General features: G+C 40.8%; 1 protein-coding gene across 1 annotated transcript; it reads left to right on the top strand.

Moving 5' to 3' along the window:
• Positions 1-8,311: 8,311 nt before the first annotated feature.
• LOC139153496 (olfactory receptor 8U3-like) lies at positions 8,312-9,256 on the top strand. The gene has a single exon (XM_070727502.1). It carries the CDS (start codon positions 8,312-8,314, stop codon positions 9,254-9,256), a length of 945 nt encoding a protein of 314 aa, XP_070583603.1.
• Positions 9,257-25,477: the final 16,221 nt, after the last annotated feature.

Below are 25,477 nucleotides of genomic sequence, written 5' to 3'. Positions count from 1 at the left end.
GGCAGGGTTTAGGCTAGGTAACCTCTCTGTGTGTGTCCTCTTCCAGGTTCCCAGTCCAGGCAGAAACCGACGGCGCTGCTGTGTGGCCACAGCATGGTCTTCTGGGCCGGCCGCTCCGCAGCCAGAAGCGCCATCGGGACCCAGCTGTCGTTGGGACGGTGGGTCAATGTTGTTTGGATGGGCCGGAGGGGTATGCGGTGGGAGGGGCTCCTACCGACGTTGCTGGGTACTCAGCATCTCAGGGCGGTACCCGGCGCTGCTGGGCGGGCGGCTACCCAGGGTCGCGCCCAGATGGGACTGGGTGGTCGGCAGCCCATAGCCGCACCCAGATGGCTGGTCTTGCACCTCGGTGGCAATGACCTATGCCTGCTTGGCGGTCTACCGTTGATCGTCCAGGCGCGCGAAGACCTGCGGCGGCTTCGCACGGTATGGCCCACCACGCAAGTGGTGTGGTCAGAGATCCTTCCAAGGATCGTTTGGAGGGACGCCATTTCCCTTAGGGCCATCCACCGGGTTAGACGCAGGGTGAATAAGGCCGTGGGAAAAACTGTCAAAGAATTAGGTGGGGTTGTAGTGGCCCATCCCCTCATCACCGTAGATCGGCCGTGGCTTTACCGGGCCGATGGCGTTCACCTGTCAGAACAGGGGAACGCCATTTTCTTACAGGACCTGCAGAGGTCTCTGCGTGAGCTGGCGCAGATAGAGGGGGGAGTCGGGGGGCCAAGATAGAGATCTGACCCCCGCTCCGTGGCAGGTTAGGGGCGGAAATCTGGGTGGTTTCAGCAACTGCGCGTTCTCCCTTGGGCATCTTTGGGGATGATTGACAGGTTCTCTCCAAGCCCATGGTGGGTGCTACCTGCGCACTTGGGGGGAACCTGTCTTTGGGTCCCGCTATTGAAGTCCCAGGGTAGGGGTGAGCCGGCGGGACCCCCCTCATGCGAGTGTATGGCAGGGTCTCAGGTGAGGGAGAGGTCCCTCACCTGGACCAGCATCGATTACGCCCATAGTTGCCCAGGAATGTTGACCTTTTACGTCATTTCCGCCTCGGAAGTGTTTGTTTGACCCTGCAGGTCCACTGTTTCCGGGTCATAGTTGAGTATGTTGATTTATGCAAATTTATGCTAATTCATGCTAATTTAATTAATAAATTATGCAAATTTATTATAATAAAAATGACCCAAGTTTAAATCCAGCTCTTGTGTCCGAGTCGTTACTCCGTCTCTTCTGCAATAATGCCGGCTGACTTACCGGCCCCACGGCGATGTTGCTGAAGGGCCGGGCAGACTCGGACCCTTCCGATGGCGGCCGCCATCTTGTTTTCGGCCGAAATCTCGCGAGGCGAGATTTCGGCCGAGAATGCCCTGCCCACGTGGCTGGGCATGACGTCGGGTCCGGGCGGGGCCTGCTGGCCCTATTTAAGGGGCAGCAGGCCGGGAAGACAGCCTTTTCGCCCGGACCTGGTGCCTGAGCAGACACCCACCCGCCCTTCCCTATTTTGCAGTGTGCCTAGGGGTCGCCTGCGGGGGCCGAATGGGAATTTTTTGCAGCCTCGCCCATTAGGCCAGGCTGTTTTTTCGCCCATTCCACACTGGGGAGATGGATGTGCGGTTAGGGGGTGTTTTGCATTTAATTAGGTTAATTGGCTTACCTCTGGTCATTGGGTAGGCAGGTTAGGGGCGGAAATCTGGGTGGTTTCAGCAACTGCGCGTTCTCCCTTGGGCATCTTTGGGGATGATTGACAGGTTCTCTCCAAGCCCATGGTGGGTGCTACCTGCGCACTTGGGGGGAACCTGTCTTTGGGTCCCGCTATTGAAGTCCCAGGGTAGGGGTGAGCCGGCGGGACCCCCCTCATGCGAGTGTATGGCAGGGTCTCAGGTGAGGGAGAGGTCCCTCACCTGGACCAGCATCGATTACGCCCATAGTTGCCCAGGAATGTTGACCTTTTACGTCATTTCCGCCCCGGAAGTGTTTGTTTGACCCTGCAGGTCCACTGTTTCCGGGTCATAGTTGAGTATGTTGATTTATGCAAATTTATGCTAATTCATGCTAATTTAATTAATAAATTATGCAAATTTATTATAATAAAAATGACCCAAGTTTAAATCCAGCTCTTGTGTCCGAGTCGTTACTCCGTCTCTTCTGCAACATATGCACCAAAGACAAATTCCTTGTGTGTGCAATCACACTTGGCCAATAAAAAATTCTATTCTATTCTATTCTACTCTATTCTAAATTAGAACACAATATCCAGCTTGAGATCTCTTATATATTATCAGGATAACATACTACATGCTAGAATATGGTCTTCCTTACTATTCTACTTATGATTTGCTCCCATTCATTATCCTTTCCTGCTTACTATGACTACAGATTGCCATAATTTTAGCTGTGTAACACCAGCAATGCCCCAAGCAGATGATCAGGAAACCACAGTTTTCTGTCTTCTCACATTGCATTTATCTCTGAAAGCATACTATCACACGAGGAATTCAGTTGCCATCTGGAAGGTGACTTGTGGGCGATCAATTTAAGTACACAATTACTATTGGTTGATAATCATTGTCTTGGTGCTCTGGCAAATTAAGTTAGAAATGCTGTTTATCAAGAGATGGACAGCATGGTTAAGAACCAGCTGATAGTTGGAAAATCTTTTTATCTTCATTTATTCTCTACATGGGGCTACCCTTGAAGAGTGTTTGGAGACTGCAGATAGTCCAGAATGCACCCGCATGAGCTCTCATGGGTGTACCTAGGTACACCCATATAACACGAATGCTCCGTGTGCTGCACTGACTGCCAATTAGTCTCCGGTCACAATTCAAGGTGTTGGTTATTACCCATAAAGTCCTACATGGCTTAGGTCCAGACTATCTATGGGACCTTCTCCTGCTGCATACCTTGCAGAGACCAATTAGATCAAACAGGGTTGGCCTTTTCCAGGTCCTGTCGACTAAGCAATGCAAGTTGGCTAGCCTACAGGGGAGGGCTTTCTCTGTGGCTGCCCCGGCCCTGTGGAAACAACTAGATTTGTTATATGCTGTTTTTATTATTGTTGTTAGCCGCCCTGAGTCTACGGAGAGGGGTGGCATACAAATCTAATAAATAGGTAGGTAGGTAGGTAGGTAGGTAGGTAGGTAGATAGATAGATAGATAGATAGATAGATAGATAGATAGATAGATAGATAGATAGATAGATAGATAGATAGATAGATGATAGGTAGGTAGATAGATAGATAGATAGACAGATAGATAGATAGATAGATGTAGGTAGGTAGATAGGTAGATAGGTAGGTAGGTAGGTAGGTAGGTAGATATGTAGGTAGGTAGGTAGGTAGGTAGATAGATAGATAGATAGATAGATAGATAGATGATAGGTAGGTAGGTAGGTAGGTAGATAGATAGATAGATAGATAGATAGATAGATAGATAGATGATAGGTAGGTAGGTAGGTAGGTAGGTAGGTAGATAGATAGATAGATAGATAGATAGATAGATAGATGTAGGTAGGTAGGTAGGTAGTAGGTAGGTAGGTAGGTAGGTAGGTAGGTAGGTAGGTAGGTAGGTAGATAGATAGATAGATAGATAGATAGATAGATAGATAGATAGATAGATAGATAGATAGATAGATAGATATCCCCAAATGCCCATACTGCTCCCACCCTACCGGCCTTTCCAAAGGCCCTGAAGACCTGGCTTTGCTAAGTGTTAACATCTAGTCACGGCCAAACTGTGACTGACTTGGTATATATATATATCTGATTGGATAGTTTGCTAAACATTTTTTATCATGAATATAATGGGGCTTTTACCTGTTTTCACTATTTAATTTTTGACTTTTTGTAACACTGCATTGTGTTATTTATTGTTGTAAGCTGTCTTGAGTCCCATAGGATTGGGCAGCATAGAAGTCGATTAAATTAAATTAAATTATTCTGGCCAATAATAGAGCAGGGTCTATTCTCTGTGAATAAATAGAAAGAGGAAATACTGTATGTGCTTACCTCCTATTTTTGAGAGAGCGCCAGAATTTCGTGCATGATACATTTTCCAAATATATTGACAATTTAACAAGAACAAGACTTTCAAAATCCTGCCAGAAAGAATAAGAAGTTACTTTTCCCATATTTGTCCTTAATAGATTCCCCACTCCCTGCAAAATTTCTTCTACTGCTGCTAGTGGGAGAAAAAATAACTATAGTTTCAGCACCGAGGCATCCTTTTCTTTGTTCTAAGAGACCCACATAAGTAATGTTGTGGGACTGCTGTAAGCTACAGCTTCCAGCAAAAATTCCCAAGACTTCTTTCTGTGAACACTATTGTCAAAATATACAGCTTACCTGGGAATGAAATTCTGATAGCATTGCATAGATTGCTGAGTGGGTGAGGGCTCTATTTATTTAAACTCTAATTTAAAAATTCCCTGAAGTTTCCCATTCTCCTGTGACATTTATTTTTTTCTGTTTGTTGAAGCACAGCAGAATAACGAAAATCATATAAGTAGGGGATCTGTGAATAATTCATGCCACCATCCTGTCAGTTGAACCAAATTAGGGACATTTTTGTCCCAAAGTTCTACATGTTATAAAGTAGGGCAATTTGGGAATATTGTCCATACTGCTTGGAAGTCATCTTTCCTGTCCCTTTGTCAAGAAATAGTTCAAATGACAACAGATATCAGCAAACTAATGTTATGAATCCAACAGTATTTTTCTAGTGTTGTATAATAAATTTTAGTTTGTTTACATTTTTAGAAACTCTACTGTTCTGTTGATGTAGACAAGATTTAAGGAAAAAATATCCAGAGGTGGATTTCAGCAGGTTCTAATCACTTCTGGAGAACTGGTAGCAGAAATTTTGAGTAGTTCAGAGAAATAATACCTCCGACCTGCCTCGCCCCATCTATTCTCTGCTTCCTGAATCCCAGCTAATTGGGAGGAAATAAGAATTTTGCAGTAACCTTCCCCTAGAGTGGGGAGGGAATGGAGATTTTACAGTATCCTTCCTCTGTCACACCCATCAAGCCACGCCCACCATGCCATGTCCACCAAATTGGTAGTAAAAAAATTCATGTGCAATCTAGAGTTATATTAACAATCCTTTCAGGTTATTGGGTTAGGTGAGTCACAAGGGCACCCCCTCTTCAATAATCCAGGTCATGTGGACCTATAGTTCCTGGTGAGAGGCAGCCCATCATCTATCAAAAGATGCCCTAAAGGAGAACATGCAGTTGCTACCACTGCCCATTTCCACCCCTAACCTGCCATGGAGGGGGGTCAAATCTCAATCTTAGCCCACCGACTCCCCGCTCAGCCTGCACCAGCTCACACAGGCACCTCTGCAGGTCCCAAAGAGAAAATGGCATCCCCCACGACTAAGAGGCGAATGCCATCAGCTCAGTAGAACCCAGGCCAGTCAAAGAATCTTGGGCAGAGGATCCTGTTCTCAGCATGCACGATCACCCAACCCCACTAAATTCTACCCCAAATGTTGTTAACCATTGTTAACCACTCTCCTAGCCATAACCACTGTTCTAGGGGATGTCGAGTAGCGCCATAGAACTCCGAAAGGAGTAAAGCCCAAATCAATGTAAAGATTGAGCATTTACCAAAATGGACCCAAAGGTCCTCACGGGCTTGACAGATCACTGCCAAGCCCCCACAATGGTCCAGGGTCATAGCTACACTTGTGCAAGACCACCACTTAGCACGACCACACACCAAGGACCCGCAGGTCTTCACGGGCATGACCGGTCATGCCCAAGCCCGTGCCAAAACCAAAGTCATTGCCGCATGTGCAACATCAGCGAACTGGGAGGCACCACAGGTGATACTACCCCATACAAAAATTAGGAGGAGCCCTTCGATCACAGCTTCTCGGCCAAGCGGGGTAACCTTGTCCGCCAGCCCTGCATCTGCTGCCACCCAAAGTCAGACTTCGGAGCTCACTGGGGCTTCTCCCATACACAGCAATCTAAAACAGAACAAAGTAGGTTAACATCACAGCGAAAAGGCCACCTTGGGCACAATGTCATACGCATGGCCGAGGACCATCACCCTCCTGCGGCCGATGGTATTAAAAATCCTCTATAAAAACGGCACACAGAGGCACTTCGCAAGATCGCTGATGCGGAAATGACGAAAGCGCCGAGGCCATGTTCTTCCGGGCCTGACGCAATTTCAGCCGGCCGCTAAAACGGCCAGCCATGCATATGTTTCGAGTTTTACCTGTAGGAAGAAAACATTCATAATTTCAATAGTAAAATAGTAATTGGTTTTCGGTATCCTAATATTGTCATCTTGTGGGATTCTAAGATTTGAAGTCCACAGATCTTAAAGTAGCTGAGATTGAGATATACTCTCTGAGTAAGCAGCCTTGTACCATTGGAATAATTTGTATGACAAAAACTCTCTTTCATTGTTTCAAGATTTTGCTGTTTCCTATTTCATAGCCTACTGCTCTCCCTTCCTCACATTTGTTGAAAGGTTGATACTGCAGAGGTCTTCAAACTTGGCAACATTAAGACTTTCCAGCCTAGCTAGCTGGAGAATTCTGGGAATTGAAGTCCACAAGTCTTAAAGTTGCCAAATTTGATGACCTCTAATTTAAAGCATAGCAGAACAGTTACAGCTCATGAACCTCAGTCGCCTTGCTTTCTGTTTGTCCTAGTCTGAGCTTCATGGGACATGAAGGTGCCAATCCTTGTACCACCAACCCAGAAGGACATGGTAAATAATCACCTGAATAGTTGGGAAATGACTTTCAGAAATTAATTTACATTTGAGAATCTGGGATGTGCATTTTGGATTTATATTTTCTTCCTCTCACCATCATTTTAGATGTGTTATTTACAAACTCTGCTCCTCTCCCAGAAGAGTCACGTCCCACAAGGAAAATATCTGAGGAGCAGAAGATCTTGAACAATCTCTGAGGAGCAGAAGATCTTGAATAATCTGAAAGCAGATTATTAAAGGGGCAAAGGCACTCATATGGAGACAGATACTTGATGAGGGCAAGCATTTGCAAATAGCAGATGGAAGAGAAAGTTGCAGACACAGGTAAGCTGGGGAAAATACCAAGTTAAAAAATGCCCCTTAGCTCTTTGCAACCATATTTAGATTGGGAGAATCTCAGAGTAAATAATGTACATTTGTCTGGGAATAATTTAGTAATTCATTAGTTTGTTTCCTTTTAGACATCAGTGTCAAACTGGAATAGCGCACAAATTCTCCAGACTTTTACTTTGTAAAACAAAATTATTTCAGGGTTATACAATAAATCAAGAAAATGTTCACTGTGTATTGAGATACTGTAGATTCTTTTTAAAATAGCACTGAATTTTTTTTTAATATGCATTTCTGAACATTTATTTTTCCTCAAAATATACATTCCTCAATGTTTTTTCTCATGAAATTCATTTTCCTAAATCTCTTTTGCTCCATCAAAATTTCAGAAAAGTATGACACAAAATGTGGAGAAATCCACATCCAAAAGTAATTACATCCCAATGTATTGTCTCATTTTTAAAATATAAGCTAGGACATTTCATAACATCAAGATGAAATACTCTGAGCAGCCTTAGCTAAATATAGCTAAAAACTATATCAAATACTATTCACAAAGCAACTTCCTATGAGATTTTAAGTGGATAAGGTGCAAATCAAAGGTGAAAATCCCATAGGTGTCAATTGTTTGCGTGGTCTTAGCTTTCTTAGAAGATCTTTTGCATGTGGCTTATAATTTTTTAAAATATGTGCTTTTTTTCAATACAGAAACAAGCAATCTGAAAGAAGCAATCAAGATTCTACAATGTGCATGTGAAACTTCATCAGGCAGTTAGTTGAATCTTGACGAACTCTGGACTTTTCAGTGCGTCTAATATACACTGTATGTGTGGTTTAGGTTTCCTGATCCATCTTGCGGTGTGTGTATATGTTGATGCTCACTTGTATGCTAAGATAAATTGCCAATGTGCATCATGGATTGATAAATAGAAGCTATTTTTTTTTCAGCTATTCAAACATGAGTGAGATGTTTTACTGCACATAAGCTATCTTCTTGATATTGCAGTGGCATTCAAGTGTTTGATGAAATATAATGCACTTTTATAATGGGAACAAATTTTCATGGTATTGTTCTAAAATCATTTCAGCTAAATCAGGATGTCTGTATCGGTAGAATAAATGAGCAAGTGGTGAGACACCCAAAAGAATGTATCACCCCTTCAGTATGAGAGAGTATGAGTGAACTTTAAAGAAGTGTATTCCTTCTTCATCCATTTTCTGAGCAGAACTTAACTGAAATGATGGAATAAATGGCAGATATCAATTTGACTGTGAGCACAGTGAAGGAATTCATTTTATTTGGAATCACCGACCGCCCTGAGCTACAGATGCCCCTCTTTGCCATCTTCCTCTTGAATTACAGCATCACTCTAATGGGAAACCTGGGCATAATCCTTTTGATTCAGACCGACAGGCAGCTACATAGCCCTATGTATTTCTTCCTCACCCACTTGGCATTTGTTGATCTCTGCTATTCCTCCGTGATTGCCCCCAAAATGCTGGCAAACCTCCTATCAGTTAAGAAAACCATTTCATTCCATGGTTGCGCAGCCCAGCTGGGCTCCTTCTTGACTTTTATGATCACAGAGTGCTTCCTGCTGGCAGTGATGGCATATGACCGCTACGTTGCCATCTGCAAGCCACTGCTTTATCAATCCATCATTTCCCGGAGAGTTTGCATCCAGTTAGTGGCTGCACCTTATATATATAGCTTTTCTGTTGCCCTGTTCCACACCATCGTGACATTCCAACTATCATTCTGTTCTTCAAATGTGATTAACCATTTCTATTGTGATGATCTCCCGCTCTTGGCCCTCTCCTGTTCTGATACCAGCACCAAACAAGTCCTCATCTATGCTTTTGCTGGCTTTGATATGATCGTCTCCCTTCTTATCGTTCTTATCTCTTATGTCTTTATTCTGTCTGCCATCCTAAGAATCAGATCCGCCCAAGGACGATACAAAGCTTTCTCTACCTGTGCTTCTCACCTGACAACTGTCACCATCTTCTATGGAACTTTGATCTTCATGTATTTGCAGCCAAGCACGAATCATTCCCTAAGCACCGATAAAATAGCTTCAGTTTTCTACACACTTGTGATCCCCATGTTGAATCCCATTATTTACAGCCTGAGAAACAAGGAGGTTAAAGAGGCCCTGAAGAGAAGAAGAGGGAAAATTCTGGTTCTTCATTAAAGAATGGTTAAATTTATTTCCATCTGTTTCATTCTAAGTTTGGAATAAACTTTAGTTGTTTATTTGGACTAGTTTTCTGCCCAGACTCAGATTCTAGGAAGACAGATGTTTTAAAAGAGAACATACTAGGGAATCACATGCTAGCTGGAGGTGTTCGTGTTGATCCACCCTGTTCATTTTCTCATGTGTTTTCTTTGAATGCTAGTCTGTCCCTACCTATCCTTCAACTGGGATTATGCAAACACCCACATCTAACCATAAGGTATATGATGAATGACTCCCAACTGGGTTTTTAGCTTTCTAAATATCGCCTGTATGATAATGATACAAAGGCAAAAGCCGCTGTATCTATTTGATATGTTTCTCCTACTACCCATTGCCTCTTCATTCTATATTTCTGCCTCCATTTTCTCATTACAGTCATCTGTCCATAATCCCGCTGCTTTGTTTCCATGGTGTCATGAATATCCTGTACAATTAGCTATGTAGGTCCTCAAATAAGATATTAAGCTGGTCAGTTTCAGACAGGTCATTCCAGGCCTCAAACTGAGCACATCTGTATTCTGCATTATCATAATAACATATAACAAATAACACAACTCACAGTTGCCACATCACTAACAACAACACACAATTTGACTTTAATACGTATAATAAGGTGGTGTCACAGTAGAAGGTAGAATTCAATTATAAATGTTTATACTAAACAACCGCTTCATAAATGAATAGCACAACACAGGAGAACAAACCCATCAGGATAAGATTCAGCAGTCCATCTGCATTTAAAGGTCAAAGGCCACTCTTTTGAAGACAAAGTCCACATTTTGGACAGAGAGGACCACCGATTTGAAAGAGGGGTCAATGAGGCCATCTATGTCAACAGAGGGGGAAGGACAAGGGTGGGCAGCAGGCAGGATGGGGTGGAAAGCAGTTCCACCGGCGGAAATGAAAATGTATGCGCAGCTTCAGCTGATCAGCGGCTGTCACTTCCTGGATTACTGGTCTCAGCTCAGCTCTCCTTTTTTTCGCTGCTGCTGCTGCTACATCTGCACCCCTTGCTTTTTTCCTCTTTCCTCCTTCCTGGCCTTGGACAAAATTCCCTCTCTCCTGCGCAGTTCCCCTCACGTGGCCACCTCCTGCCTGAGTGCAAGCAGAAGGCGTGGGTGGAAGCGGCACTGGCAGCAGTTATGCTTCTGGCAGCACCCATTTGCCTAGCTACTCAGCCTGAGGCAGGGGGTGTGACCCAGGAAGGACAGCGCGGGAAACGCAAAGCAAATTGTCACCCCAGCGAGCAACACTGGTAGGGCTGTAAATCGAGGACTTAACAGTTCACTTGAACGATGGTGATCGTTCAAGCCACTCCCACCTGGTCACATGGTTGGCAAGCCACTCTTACCCAGTCACATGAACATTAAACCACACCCACAAAATAAGCCACACCCACAGCAATGTACCCTCTAATTTTTTTTCGTTGTGGGCGGAAAAGTATAGTGTCTGAGCGACAGTCCCTTTGGGACTGGGCGGAAGAAATAAATAAATAAATAAATAAGTAAGTAAGTAAGTAAGTAAGTAAGTAAGTAAGTAAGTAAGTAAGTAAGTAAGTAAATAAATAAATAAATAAATAAATAAATAAATAAGAAAAAATCCCTTTTATTAAAAGAAATTAATAATTTAAAAAAACCAAAATCCATTACTATTAAAACTAAATCAACCAGCAAAACCAAAAACATAACTATTAATAAAAACAGGTGAGGGCTGGGGGGTTTTTCTCTGTTATTATTTAAGTGCTTTTACCATATGCTTTAAATCAAGTCACTTCTCTCTCTGTTTCTCTCTCCTGTCATTCTCTGCCTCAATCATTTTCTCATTTCTCTTTTCTCCCCTTTTTTCTATCATTTCTCTCTATCTCTTCCTTCCACTCTTCTCTCTCTCTCTTGCTTTCTCTGTCTCTCTCTCACACTCTCTTCCTTCCTCTCTCATCTCTCTCTCTCTTTCTTTCTTTCTTTCTTTCTTTCTTTCTCTTTCTTTCTCTTTCCCCCTCTTGGTCTCTTTCTTTTTCTCACTTTCTCCCTCTCTTGCTTTCTCTCTCTCTCTCACTCTTTCTTGTTTTCTTTCTCACACTCTTTCTCTCTCTTTCTCTCTCTTTCTCTCCCCCCTTTCTCTCTCTCTCTCTTTCTCACTTTCTCTCTATCTTGCTGTCTGTTGCTCTCATTCACTCTCGTTCTCTCTCCGTTCTTCTCAGCGGAGGCTGGTGATATTCAATGTCGGGGGGGCGTGGTTGCGCACGCTCCCTATCTCCATACCAGGCCACTCGGAACATTCAAAATAAGAAAAGCCTTCGCCGGCAGGCGTTCTCTCAGCAGAGGCCGGCGAAGGTGATATTCAATGTCGGGGGCGGGCGCGTGGTTGCGCACGCTCCCTATCTCCATACCAGGCCACATGGAATATTAAAAATAAGAAAAGCCTTCGCTGGCGAAAGTTTTTCTTATTTTGAATGTTCCGAGTGGCCTGGTATGGAGATAGGGAGCGTGCGCAACCTGCCCCGCCTCTCCTGCAACCCCCTTGCTAAGAGCCCAGGATGAAAGTGCTCTCAGCAAAGGGACTGAGACGGGCAGGGCGTGCGTTCCGGGTGCGGAGGAGACGCGCCCAAAGGTAGGAGGCGGCGGAGGAGCAGAGGGGGCGGATCGGGCGGGGGGCAGTGACGAAAGGCCGAGGGGGCCGGAGGCAACATGGGGAGGCAGGGGCGACTGCGGCTCCCTTCCCTTCTGCTGCTGGCGCCTCCCCCCCCGCCCCCCCCCCCCCCGCGGGACTGCGCGCCCATGGAAAATGGGGACTGCGCGCCCATGAAAAGGGCACGCGAGGCGGTATTTTGGGCTGCGCGTGTGCTCACGTGCGCAGCCTACAGGGAACGGTGACCCACAGTGCGGCAATAAAAATTTTGGCTGCCCATTACTGGGGAAGGATATAACATTATATATCTCCAGTGTACAACACAATGTTTTCAGCAGTTCCAAGAAGGCTCCACATGCATTTGCAGTCTTGGCAGTAAAGATAAACCTCCAGATGGCCTCAATAACCTTCTAAAAGAAGACAAACGGCCAGTTGTCTGCAAGGAGCATAAATCCTGCCATTCCCCTTCATCCAGTCAGAACTGAAGAAGCTTCTTGGATGAGAACTGAAACGGCTTCATAGAAAAACCAGAAAGTCTAGTTGCTTCTTGAAAAAAAGCACCTTTGGGACAATATCCTCATATTGTAAGCATATTATCATAGGTGTAAATTAAATATAAAATACAAGATCTCAGCAGACTCTCATTTTCAGGATCTCTTGCATACTGTTCAATCAGGGCTAGGCTCTGAAACACTAGTATTCAGCAATACATGTTGTTCTGTCGGGCTCTCTGGTAGACTCCTCCCAAAAATTCACAGGTACAAATTTCAGACACACATACGTTTGAAAATTCAAAACAATGTTCTTTATAATGAAAATTCACTTAACCTAAGCCCTCTTTTGGTATAGCAAAGAGCACTCATCTCCAAACAAACTGGTAATTTGTACAAGTCCCTTATCAGTTCTGTGATACTTAGCTTGCAGCTGTGAGGTAATTCACAGTCCTTCTTCTTTCACAAAGTGAAATACACTTTGTTCTGGTTTAGCTTCAAAGCAGGGGAAAATCAGCACACAAAAGGTCAAAGTCAGTAAAGCAGTCACGAAACACAAGGATCAGATAATCCTCCACAATGGCCTAACCCACAGGCTGCTCTTTATAGCAACCTCACTAATTACCACAGCCCCACCCAACCACAGGTGGCCTCATTTTCTTTGATAATAATCTCTCAGTTGTTGTTGCCTATGCATCACTCTCCGCATGCGTGGCTGTATCATTAACTCTTGTTCTGAATCTAAGGAGGAGCTAGATAATTGATCTCCTTCTGAGCTGTCTGCCACACTCTCCTCCTCCCTGTCACTCATGTCTTCTTGGTCAGAGGAGCCTTCATCAGCAGATTCCACCGGGGGCAAAACAGGCCTGCAGCATGTGGATGTCTCCCCCACATCCACAGTCCTTGGGGCAGGAGCTGGGCCAGAGCTAACCACAACACATGTAAACTCTCTTATCTAGAAGTAAGGGCTTCTTTCAATTGGGCTTCTTTCATGTATGCGGGATTGCAATTAAAGCCTCTCATTTACATGTCTAGTTTTATTATTTAAAAAGTTAGCTTAAGCTTTCTGTCGTATATGAGTAAGCTTGGTACTATACAGGTTAATTTTATTAAAAAACAAGGTACTAGAATCAGCATGTTAAAAATGGTCCAAGTTAATTCAGTTACATATCAGGAGACAAACTTTTAAATAATAGTTCTAGAAGAGCAGAAATTACGCATTGCTGTAGGTGGGGGCCCTCAAGAGAAAAAAAAAATCTACTTTTGATAGCTGAAAAATTCTGAAAAGTATGACCTCAACTCCCAGGTTTGCATCTGTTGTGCTTATTTTGTCATTCCTCAACTGTATTGCATATTTTTAACTAGTATGTTTCCTCTGATTTGAGGCAGTGAATGCTCAAATCATCTTGCTATTCACAAATACAAAAGTAGAGGAAAGAGTATTAAACTCTATATTATTGTAGGGCATCCACAATATCATATTATTATTATTATTATTATTGTTGTTGTTGTTGTTGTTGTTGTTGTTGTTTTTGTTGTTATAATAATAATTATTATTATTATTGTTGTTGTTATTATTATTATTATTATTATTATTATTATTATTATTATTATTATTATTATTAATTAGATTTGTATGCCGCCCCTCTCCGCAGACTCGGGGCGGCTCACAGCAGTGATAAAACAGTATACTATGACAAATCTAATATTAAGTCTAAAATAACAATTTTACATTAAAAAACTAAAAAAAACCTTATATAAAAACATACGCACAAACATTCCATACATAAAACTACATAGGCAAGGGGAGATGTCTCAGTTCCCCCATGCCTGATGGCAGAGGTGGGTTTTAAGAAGAAAGGCAAGGAGGGTGGGGGCAGTCTTGATCTCCGAGGGGACCTGGTTCCAGAGGGTTGGGGCCGCCACAGAGAAGGCTCTTCCCCTGGGTCCCACCAGCCAACATTGTTTAGTCAATGGGACCCGGAGAAGGCCAACTCTGTGGGACCTAACTGGCCACTGGGATTTGTGCGGCAGAAGGCGGTCTCGCAGATATTCTGGTCCAGTGCCATGAAGGGCTTTATAGGTCATAACCAACACTGAATTGTGACTGGAAACTGATCGGCAACCAATGCAGACTGTGAAGTTTTGGTGCAACATGGCCATATTTAGGGAAGCCCATGATTGCTCTCGCAGCTGCATTCTGCACAATCTGAAGTTTCCGAACACTCTTCAAAGGTAGCCCCATGTAGAGAGTGTTACAGTAGTCGAGCCTCGAGGTGATGAGGGCATGAGTGACTGTGAGCAGTGAGTCCCAGTCCAGATAGGGCCGCAACTGGGGCACCAGGCGAACCTGGGCAAATGTCCCCCTCCCCACAGCTGAAAGATGTTTCTCTAATGTGAGCTGTGGATCGAGAAGGATGCCCAAGTTGCAGACCCTCTCTGAGGGGGTCAATAATCCCCCCCCCCAGGGTGATGGACGGACAGATAGAATTGTCCTTGGGAGGCAAAACCCACAGCCACTCCATCTTATCAGGGCTGAGTTTGAGTCTTTTGTAATTCTATCAGCATTAGCATTTTTAAAAGCAAATTATGTAAACCATGCTTTTGAACTATGGTTTCCTTTCTGGTTTTAAATTATCAAAATAATTAATTGAAATTAAATATTCATTCTTCTGCACTGACTTGCTCTAAATAACTTTGGGACAACTAATATATCCAGTTCATCATATAAGAACAAATGTGACAATTTTTTGGAAATGATAAATTTGCAGTTAAATTATTGTAAATTAATAAATTGTGGAGGAAACTGAATCTGATTATTCCAGTTATCCTTGGGCAGAGTATTAATCATCTGTAATGGCCTCATCTCTAAATAAGATTACAGAGCTGAGAAATTATATGGTGCTAGATAAGGATGTTAGGAAGGAATTTGCAGTATTTTCTGTAGCCAGGTTAGTTATAGTCAGAGGTGGTACCCTCCTGATTTGGACTGGTTCGCCCATACTGTTTGTGATCCACTGGTGACATCATGATGACATCATTCTGAGCATGTGCAGAAGCTGAGCTTCAGCACTGTGCATGCAGTCGCCATCTTGTTTTTTAAAAAAAATTCTTATTTTTTTATTTATTTTGAAAACCTTTTATTGGTTTTCAAATGTATTTTAAAACAGACAAACATATAGCAATAAAAAACAGAGAAAAAAACAAAAACAACAAGAAAATTCAGTATTTCTGCATTGCTACATCAGATATTTCATTAAATCCTATAATAATATACATATCAATTAATTACAGTAATATTCGTATTATTTCATACAATCACAAAACCCCTATTCAAATCATTCATATTTACATTCTTTATAAATTGCCTCAGGAAATGCCACAGAACTTTACCTGTGTGGAAATTGCCCCGGTGCAACCTCCCCAGACTCTTGCAGCTCGTTGGGCAGGCATGGCTGTTGCTGCTGGCTGGGGCAGTGACATTCAGCTTCTGCACATGCGCAGAAGCCAAATTTCACGTGCACAGTCTGTGCACAGCCGGCCATAATGGAGCTACACCCGCAGGTCCATTTCCGCCAGTGGAACAACATTCCATGCCGTTCCACTTCCTGCCCACCCCTGGCTGTAAGGGCCCACAAAGTTGGCCTTCTCCAGGCCCTGTCCACCAAACTATGTTGGTTGGTGGGACCTCAGGGAAGAGCCTTCTCTGTGGTGGCTCTGACCCTTTGGAACCAACTACCTCCATAGATCCACATTATCTCCACCTTATCTGTCTTCCAGAAAGCCATTAAGACCTGGCTTTTCTGGTAGGCCTGGAATTAGGCTGATTGCAGGTATGTATGTTTTTTGTATTATTGTTGTAATTGATTTTTATTATTTTTTATTATTAGATTTAAACTGTTTTTATTGTTGTTGTATTTATTCCGATTGTTAGCCGCTCAGAATCCATTTGGAGTAAGTGGCATATAAATAAAATTAAGTAAGTAAGTAAGTAAGTAAGTAAGTAAGTAAGTAAGTAAGTAAGTAAGTAAATAAATAAGTATCTCGTTGAGGCATTTGGAGTGAGGAGAAACCTAAGCACTCGAACCCTAATCTTAACCCTTGACATGAGTAATGTCAAGTTACCCAGTCACATGACCACCCAGCAACCCCCCTCCCAGTCATATGACTGCAAAGCCATTCCTATCCAGTCATATGACTGCAAAGCCACTCCCACCAATTCACCACAAAGCTATGTCCACCATGACATGACTATCAAGCCACGCCCACAAAATAAGCCATGCTTAGAGTGGTAGTAAAAAATTCTGGAGCCCAATCCTGGTTATAGTTATGGCCTTTCTTTGCTAATAAGAAAGGATGATGTTCAGGCATGATGTTCTTTCTAACTAGCAACTTGTTCAATTGCTTACAGCAACCCTATGAGACTTCATTAAGATGACAGTATGAAAACACATGTTTACTCCAGAGAAGGCAAGCAGGTGAACATATAATTTACTATAGACAGTATCACTGATAGAAAATAAGATTTGATTTTGTTTTGTTTTGTTTATGCAGTCTTATTATTTTTAATTGTGACATGGAAAGCTCTGCAGCATACTTCTTAATTATTCCCTCTGAACTTAATTTTTTTTCCTGTAGCAAACTAGTCCTAAGTGAATTCTCCACACTTAGAAAAGAAATTATATAAAATGTGTTTAAAGAACTTGAATTAATTCTGTAAACTTTGCACTAATGACTTCTGCATTCATTAGCGTAAAGAAATATACGGAGACAAATATCTTTATAGAAAAGTATATCATTTATCACCCAGATACATTGACTTGCCCAACAGACATCCACAGTTCCTTTTTAACTTATATAATTAAATGTCATTTGTTTCATTTTGATTCTTTATAAAAAGTACTTGTTAATGTATAATGAGAACAAAGCAATCAATAATCAAACTTAGTAATAAATGTTAAGGTTAAAGGCAGAACAAAATAAACTTGAAAATAGCAAAGAAGCAATAAAAAGAATTATTTTCAAATATTTATTAAATTATTATATATTGTATAATTATTTAATAATACCAATCTGATAATAACTATACTATCAAACTGAGTCTTGGAATCATATTGATCAGACATAATATTGTTATAAAATCAAAATATGTAAAATTTGTATATCTTCCAACCAGGATTTTAGGTCAGGTGCGGTGCGGACATTTCAAATCTCAGTAAGGGTGTGGCTACCTGATGAAGGCAAATCAGCCTGAAATAGATCTATAATAATCGCCCTTCCTTTTCATTATCAGCAAAAATATGTTACATACATACATACATACACACACACACACACACACACACACACACAAACACACACACACATATATATACATATACATATATACAGAATATAGTTTGTCAGCTATGAATAAATTATCTGAGAGGAAATTATAACTGATTTGATGAGTGTCAAATTCAGGCCTAGAATGAAACATCAATTAAAGGAAGTAGGAAATAGTCTCAGCGACTCAAAGCCAGACTAAGTACTGTATTAACACAGCCTATTTACATGAGCGTAGGTGACCTTAGACCACACATTAGCTAAAAGCAGTCAGTGCCTTGGACCAGGTCTAGCCTGCTGGTTTACAAAAGCCCTTTCATGAGCTCATCTTCTCTGAAAAGGGACACAAAATCATCACCAGTCAGTCAGTTGGTAAAAATTATAGTTATTCATTCAAGAAATATAACCTGTCCTACTAGGCTATGTTGTATTTATTTATTTTACTTATTTAGTTTGTCAAACATTTATGAGATACCAGGTGCAAGTATAAACATGGGCATCGCCCCGAGTCTGTGGAGAGGGGTGGCATACAAATATAATAATAAATGACATGAGTATAAATAAATGGGGACAGTAGGACAAGGACAGTAGGAGATGGACAGTAGGGTGTGCATAAGCACTGGTGCGCTTATACTCATCCCCTTACAGACCTCTTAGGAATGGTGTAAGGTCCACAGTAGACAGTTTAAGGTTAAATGTATGGTGGTTTGAGGAAGTAACAACGGAGTCAGGTTGACCATTCTGTTGCTGAAGTCATATTTTGACCATTCTGTTGCTGAAGTCATATTTTCTGCCCCTGAGTTTGGAGCGGTTTACCTTGAGTTTGTATTTATTGTTTGCCTGTGTATTATTGTGGTTGAAGCTGAAGTAGTCGCTGACAGATAGGATGTTGTAGCAGACAATTTTGTGTACTATGCTTAGGTCAGACCGTAGATGGTGAATTCAAGGTTGTCCAAGCCCAAAATTTCTTGCCTGGTAATCGTAGTACTGTAGTAACAACAACAACAACAATAATGTAGAATTCTTTATTGGCCAAGTGTGATAGGACACACAAGGAATTTGTCTTGGTGCATATGCTCTCAGTTTACATAAATAAAAGACACATTTGTCAAGAATCGTGAGGTACAACACTTAATGATTATAGGGGTCAACTAAGCAATGAAGAAACAATCAATATTAATGAAAATCTTAAGGATACAAGCAACAAGTTACAGTCATACAGTCATAAGTGGGAGGAAATGGGTGATAGGAATGATGATAAAAAAGTAGTAATACTAGTAGTGCAGACTTAGTAAATAGTTTGACAGTGTTGAGGGAATTATTTTATTAGCAGAGTCTTGGCATTCGGGAAAAATCTGTTCTTGCATCCATTATTATTATTATTATTATTATTATTATTATTATTATTATTATTATGATTTATATGCCACCCCTCTCTGAAGACTAGTTGTCTTGGTGTGCAGTGCTCTGTAGCAATGTCTTGAGGATAAGAGTTGAAACAGTTTATGTCCAGGATTAGAGGGGTCAGCCCTCTTTTTGACTCATGCAGTATACAGCATGAGTCAATGGAAGGCAGATTGGCAGCAATTGTTTTTTCTCCAGTTCTGATTATCCTCTGAAATCTGTATTGGTCTTGTTGGGTTGCAAAACCAAACCAGAGAGTTATAGAGGTGCAGATGACGGACTCGATGATTCCTCTGTAGAACTGGATCAGCAGCTCCTTGGGCAGTTTGAGATTCCTGAGTTGGCACAGAAAGAACATTCTTTGTTGTGCTTTTTTGATGATGTTTTTGATGTTAGGTGACCATTTTAGGTCTTGAGATATGATAGAACCTAGAAATTTGAAGGTCTCTACTGTTGATACTGTGTCTAGTATTGTGAGAGATGGAAGGATGGGAGGGTTTCTCCTAAAGTTTACCACCATTTATATGGTTTTGAGTGTGTTCCGTTCTAGATTGTTCAAGTCACACCACAAGGTTAATTGTTTAACTTCACGTCTGTATACGGTTTCATCGTTGTCTCAAATGAGACCAATCACTGTTGTGTCATCTGAAAACTTCAGTAGTTTAACAGAAGGATCATTTGAGATACAGTCATTGGTACACAGAGAGAAGAGAAGTGGTACACAGCCTTGGTGGGAGGGGGGTGGTCCTGTGCTAATTGTACAAGTATCTGAAGTGATTTTGCCTAGCTTCACAACAATAACAACAATAATAATGATGCTAATGCTAATGATAACAACAACAACAACAATAATAACAACAACAGAGTTGGAAGGGACCGTGGAGGTCTTCTAGTCCAACCTCCTGCTTAGGCAGGAAACCCTGCACCACTTCAGACAAATGGTTATTCAACATGTTAAAAACTTCCAGTGTTGGAGCATTTATACAACTTCTGGAGGCAAGCTGTTCCACTGACTAATTGTTCTAATTGTCAGGAAATTTCTCCTTAGTTCTAAGTTGCTTCTCTCCTTGTTTAGTTTCCACCCATTATTATTATTATTATTTATTAGATTTGTATGCCGCCCTTCTCCGAAAACTCGGGGCGGCTTCTGGTTCTACCATCAAGTGCTTTGGATAATAGTTCTTTGTGGCAACCACTAAGATATTGGAACACTGAGTCTCTGGAGAAGGACAGCCTAGAAGTCCAATAAATAAATAAATAAACACTGCTATAATGTCGCCCCCAGTACTTCTTTTAATTAAACTAGACATTCCCAGTTCCTGCAACCATTCATCATATGTTTTAGCCTCCAGTCCCATAATCATCTTTGTTGCTCTTCTCTCTACTCTTTGTAGAGTCTCAACATACTTTTTACATTGTGGTGGCCAAAACTGAATCCAGTATTCCAAGTGTGGCCTTACCAAGGCATTACCCCACTGTTAATGCAGCCTAGAACTGTGTTGGCTTTTTTGGCAGCTGCTGCACACTGCTGGCTCATATTTAAATGGTTGTCCACTAGGACTCCAAGATCCCTCTCAAAGTTACTACTGTTGAGCAAGGGACCATATATACTGTACCTGTGCATTTTAGGGTTTTTTGTATTTGGTTGGGAAGGGTTTTTTCCCCCTAAATGTAGCATAAGGTATTCTATTGCGAGCTCAATTGTATTGATATCCGATATACAGTATGGATTCCAGGCAGATGAGCTGTATTCAAGGGAAAACACCCGCCCCCATTTCTCTCTGAAACTAATGTCCTTGTGTCAAAACACATTGTTATTGGAACATGATCAGGATTTATGGTTCATTACTTTTCAAATAAATCTACTTTTATTTACACAATTTTTCAAATAAATTAGTCCTGGATTAAGACATCAAGGAAATAATCTAAACATGTATTCTTGTTTGGTTAAATTTAATTGACTTCATAACAAATGATGTACATTGCATTATTAGATGTATTATATATGTTGACAGGTAAATAATCCTGATAGAGTCATCTAAGAAAGCATCTTGTGCATTGTATTGGTTATTGATTTTGATAATTTGGTGGGATAGTGTCAGTGGCAAATGACTTTTTTAAGGCCCACCTAACAATATTTTTTACTGGGGAAAATTTTCAAGAGAAATTGGATATCTTTAATTAACTTGGTAAAAAGAGAAGTCCTTTGGGAAATGTGTTTTTAATGGCTTTCTGCGAGCAATGCAATACTTGCATTAGATGTCTGGGGCTCTGAGGTAGACAAATAAATACTTCCAATTTTTCTGACTGAATAATTGAAACACATGAAAACAACAAAGGATGGGAAACTAGCTACAAAGAGGTAAATTGCTGGGAGATAGGGGCAGAGGCAGAGGCAGAATTTTATTTTCTTGTGCTAATGAGACTACTGAAACTGGATGCAAGGAGGTAAGTCAATAACTATAAATGTCTATAGAATTAGACTTATTTTTATTAGACAAATTATTAGACTTATTTTTAAAGACTGCTTTATTATTGTTCTAAACAGCTTAACAAAATGAAGAAGCTTTTAAAACACTCATAAATGCTTGATCTGAAGAGGTCCAGTTGTATTGTATCTTCTTTTAAGTAGCAGAAAATAATGTATACTTTCAGAACACCATATCAATTTGAAAGATCTATAAAAGTATAGTCTGAAATGTAACTGTGTCCTGTTTTAGTATTAAAATAAGGCAGCTGAGTTAAACCCTGACTTAATCATGTTTGGAGTAGATCTATTTAAATAATTGGGGGGAGGCAGAGGCAGAATTTTTCCCCCTTGTTTTCCTCCCCCAAAATTAAGGTGCGCCTTCTACTCTAAAAAATATGGTAGCCTGTATATTCCCAGTCAATTTTGCCTAATGTAGAAAGTAACTTTTGAATCTACTCCCTCAATCTCAAATTCTGTGGTCACAATACTCTAGGTCAAAAGTTCTTTTTGGTATCACATTCTGTCACTGAGGACTAGATGGAATTGCATTTCCTTCTATCCTTTCCTAGTTCAGAACTAGTGGATGGAAATCCACTACATTTTACTGCCTTCTTTGAAACGGTACCTTTGGATTTATTAAAAATATATATACACATGACCAAGGTTGTTTGGTTTTAGCTTTGTTTAAACAGAAAATACAACTTGCACACTCTGAAAAATGCCACTTGAACACAAGTAGAAAATTCTGCAAAGGAGAGAGACTTATGATGCTGTGAGCCCCAAAGCAATTTTGCTGCTTAAAAAGAGAAAGTCAAGAATCTTACGGCCCTCCATTCAATTTTTAAAAGTAAGTACAGCATGGATTGCTCCTGGTTCAAACAGGTTCTTAGAATTGGTAACATGGGCCACCTAGGATGCTTCTGCATATGCGCATTGGTGGTGCACATGCAAGAGAGAGAGCGCACCCCAGCTGCCAGCTTCCCAAAAAGTTTACAACCCTACTGGTAAATTCTGCTTATGTTTTTCTAAGGCAAAAGAAAACTACAGAATTAGGGACATTGCAGAAAAAACTTTCAAGGTAAGTCAAGTTAAGCTAAGCTAAGAGCAAATTAGTTATTTAGCAGCTATATATATTAGAGAAATGTCTGTGCTTATAGAATCTCAACACATTATAGGAAATTCTGAATATGACTGGGTAATATTTTAATGAAATGTGTTTTTCAAAATTCTGTTTTCCAAAAAATAGTTATGAATATTTTTCAATTAATTCAGATGATGATGATGATTATTATTATTATTATTATCATTATTATATTATAATATTATATTATACTATATATATAATATATATAATATATTGTATATATTATACAGTAATAATATATTATATTATTATTATTATTATATTATATAAATAATTTATTATTATTATTATTATTATTATTTTATTTTATTTTTATTTTTTTCACTGACCTGCATGCATGGCCCTATCCAAGGAACAGACAGAGTGCAAGAATTAAGTGCATAGAGCAGAAGCCTCACTGGGATAACATGGCATATATTAACTGAGATTAGTCCACCTGTGCCACAAATTATTCATATAGTAATGGAAATCAGGATTAATTGGAAAATCTAGTTAGAAACAGCTGCATTAGCGAACTGTTTTCACTAAGTCATGTGACATCAATCAAAGTAATTATTTCATAACTCTAAAGTATATTGCACATTAGAGAATGTTTCCATATAAGATTTAAAATAATATTTATTCTGCCCCCATTTATGTATCTTATTGTTTCCAGACCACAGAGGATAAACACACACACACACACACACACACACACACACACACACACACAAAAGGCTATTGTCTTGGAATAAAATAAGAAATATAATTAAATGGGACAATCTCCAGAGTATCTTTCTGACTTTCAACTACTGTATTTTTGGGAATATGAAATGCACTTTTCCCTCCCCTTAAAAGAGGCTGAAAATTTGGGTGTGTCTTTTACTCTGAATGTAGCTTTTTCTGAATTTTTCCCTCAGTCCTAACAAGGCGCTAACAATATTCCCAATTCTTCCTGGCTTGAAGGCTTGTTTTCATTGCTATTCCCTCTGAAAAAGGTTTTTTTCTTCCTTACTTGCATATTTTTTTCATTGCTACTCTGAAGAAGTATTTTTTCAGCCCTAGGTCTTTGCAGGCTTGTTTTCATTGCTACTCCCTCTGAAGAAGATTTTTTTTCCAGCCCTAAGCAGGGGATAAGATAATGTAAGGACGCTAGCCAGATGAATACTGTAGATTTTTTCCCTATTTTCCTTCCCAAAACTAATCTGTGTCATATACTCCAAAATATATGGTATACAAGTCCAATCAATCAATCAATCAATCAATCAATACCATTATCCTTTGATAACATGAATGAACATATTTTCAATCCAGCACATACCTGCCGGATGCATTCAGACATCTTGAGGACCATGAGTATGCTCAAGTATTCACACAGCATCCCATAATAATAGAGAGGACTGATGTGGTCTCAATCTGGTTTCAAAAAAAAAAAGGTGTAAAAGTTCAAGGGCTGCCATAAGGAGAGAGGTGGCAACTCTTCTTCCTAGCAACTTTGTTCTTTGATACAGTTTTGCAAGGAGGGAGGAGAAAATGACATCTTTCCCTCATACTCCCAATGATTTTATTTCAGATCCTTTTTTCCAAACGTCATTTCACAGGAGGGATTCAGTGACCAGTTCTCTGTCAATTGGTTCATGACGCTGAGAGCTGGCCAGTGGGAAAAGTGGGCAGTGCACTTTCCTACTGACCACCCACCAGAGGTGGTTCCTAGCAGTGTGGTCCAGTGCACCACTCTGGTAATGGCCCTCCGATTACGCAATTTTGGCATGATGGCTCCGGTGCTATCTTTGTCGATCCATGCATGCCGCCATAGTTTTTTTCTAATTTTCAGCGACTTTTTTTTCAGCTGTCTGAGCTTGCATGGAAGTAAAATCATCGCTCTGTACATGCATGGGAGCAAAATTATCGCAATGTAGGAAAAGGTAAGAGGAACCCTCCCCTGCCACTCACCTGTCGAGAGTAATGAGCTGCTTGGAAGGCAATGGGTTGTTGATTAGAACTACATTTAATTCCTGCTGGTCAGCTGACCATAACAGTAAGAACTATGGGCAGGGCTGCTTGGTATACTTAATGCTTTACTGTCTTCTTTCTGCAGTCGGACATTGTATACGTGCTTTTACATGTAAGGTAGATATAACTTCAAGCAATTTGATTCTCACCAGCTCAAGGTTGACTCAGCCTCCCATCCTTCCTAGGTGGGTAAAATGAGGACCAATATTGTTTGAGGCAAGATGCAGTATATAACTGCTTTTGATATTGCTATGTAGGCTGTAGGTTTTCTGTCTGATCGCCTGAGAATGCTTGTAATTGTACTCCCATATGTATAGAAGGTTCCAGACTGGAAAAATCTAGTCTAGACTGTACAAAATAGCCTTCTATATTTGCTTTCTTTGAAGGACATTTCGCTTCCATAACAAGGAAGCTAAATATTGCAAATGCTTAATTTATAATTGTTCTTTTTAAATTTTACATAGTTCTGCCATTTTTATTGAACAAAGAACGGCTTTCTTTTCTTTATACAATAGCATAGAATGAATCAAATTGTGCTGCGTCTGTGGATGCCATCAATTGAAGGAACTGAAGGGGGACTCAGATAAAAGACGACTGTTGTCTCTGCACAGTATCACAAAGGCTTCTTGCTCTATTTTTATTTTCTTGAGTCTAGAATAGTTTTTCATTTCCTGGGCTGGGTTTTTTAATTTCACTTCTGAATCACCACCTCTTCCTTTCCCTCC

Source organism: Erythrolamprus reginae, chromosome 1, assembly GCF_031021105.1.
Source record: "Erythrolamprus reginae isolate rEryReg1 chromosome 1, rEryReg1.hap1, whole genome shotgun sequence".
Taxonomy (NCBI): Eukaryota; Metazoa; Chordata; class Lepidosauria; order Squamata; family Dipsadidae; genus Erythrolamprus; species Erythrolamprus reginae.
Note: the sequence above shows the minus strand (reverse complement) of the source record. Positions and strands in the feature narration are given on the sequence as shown.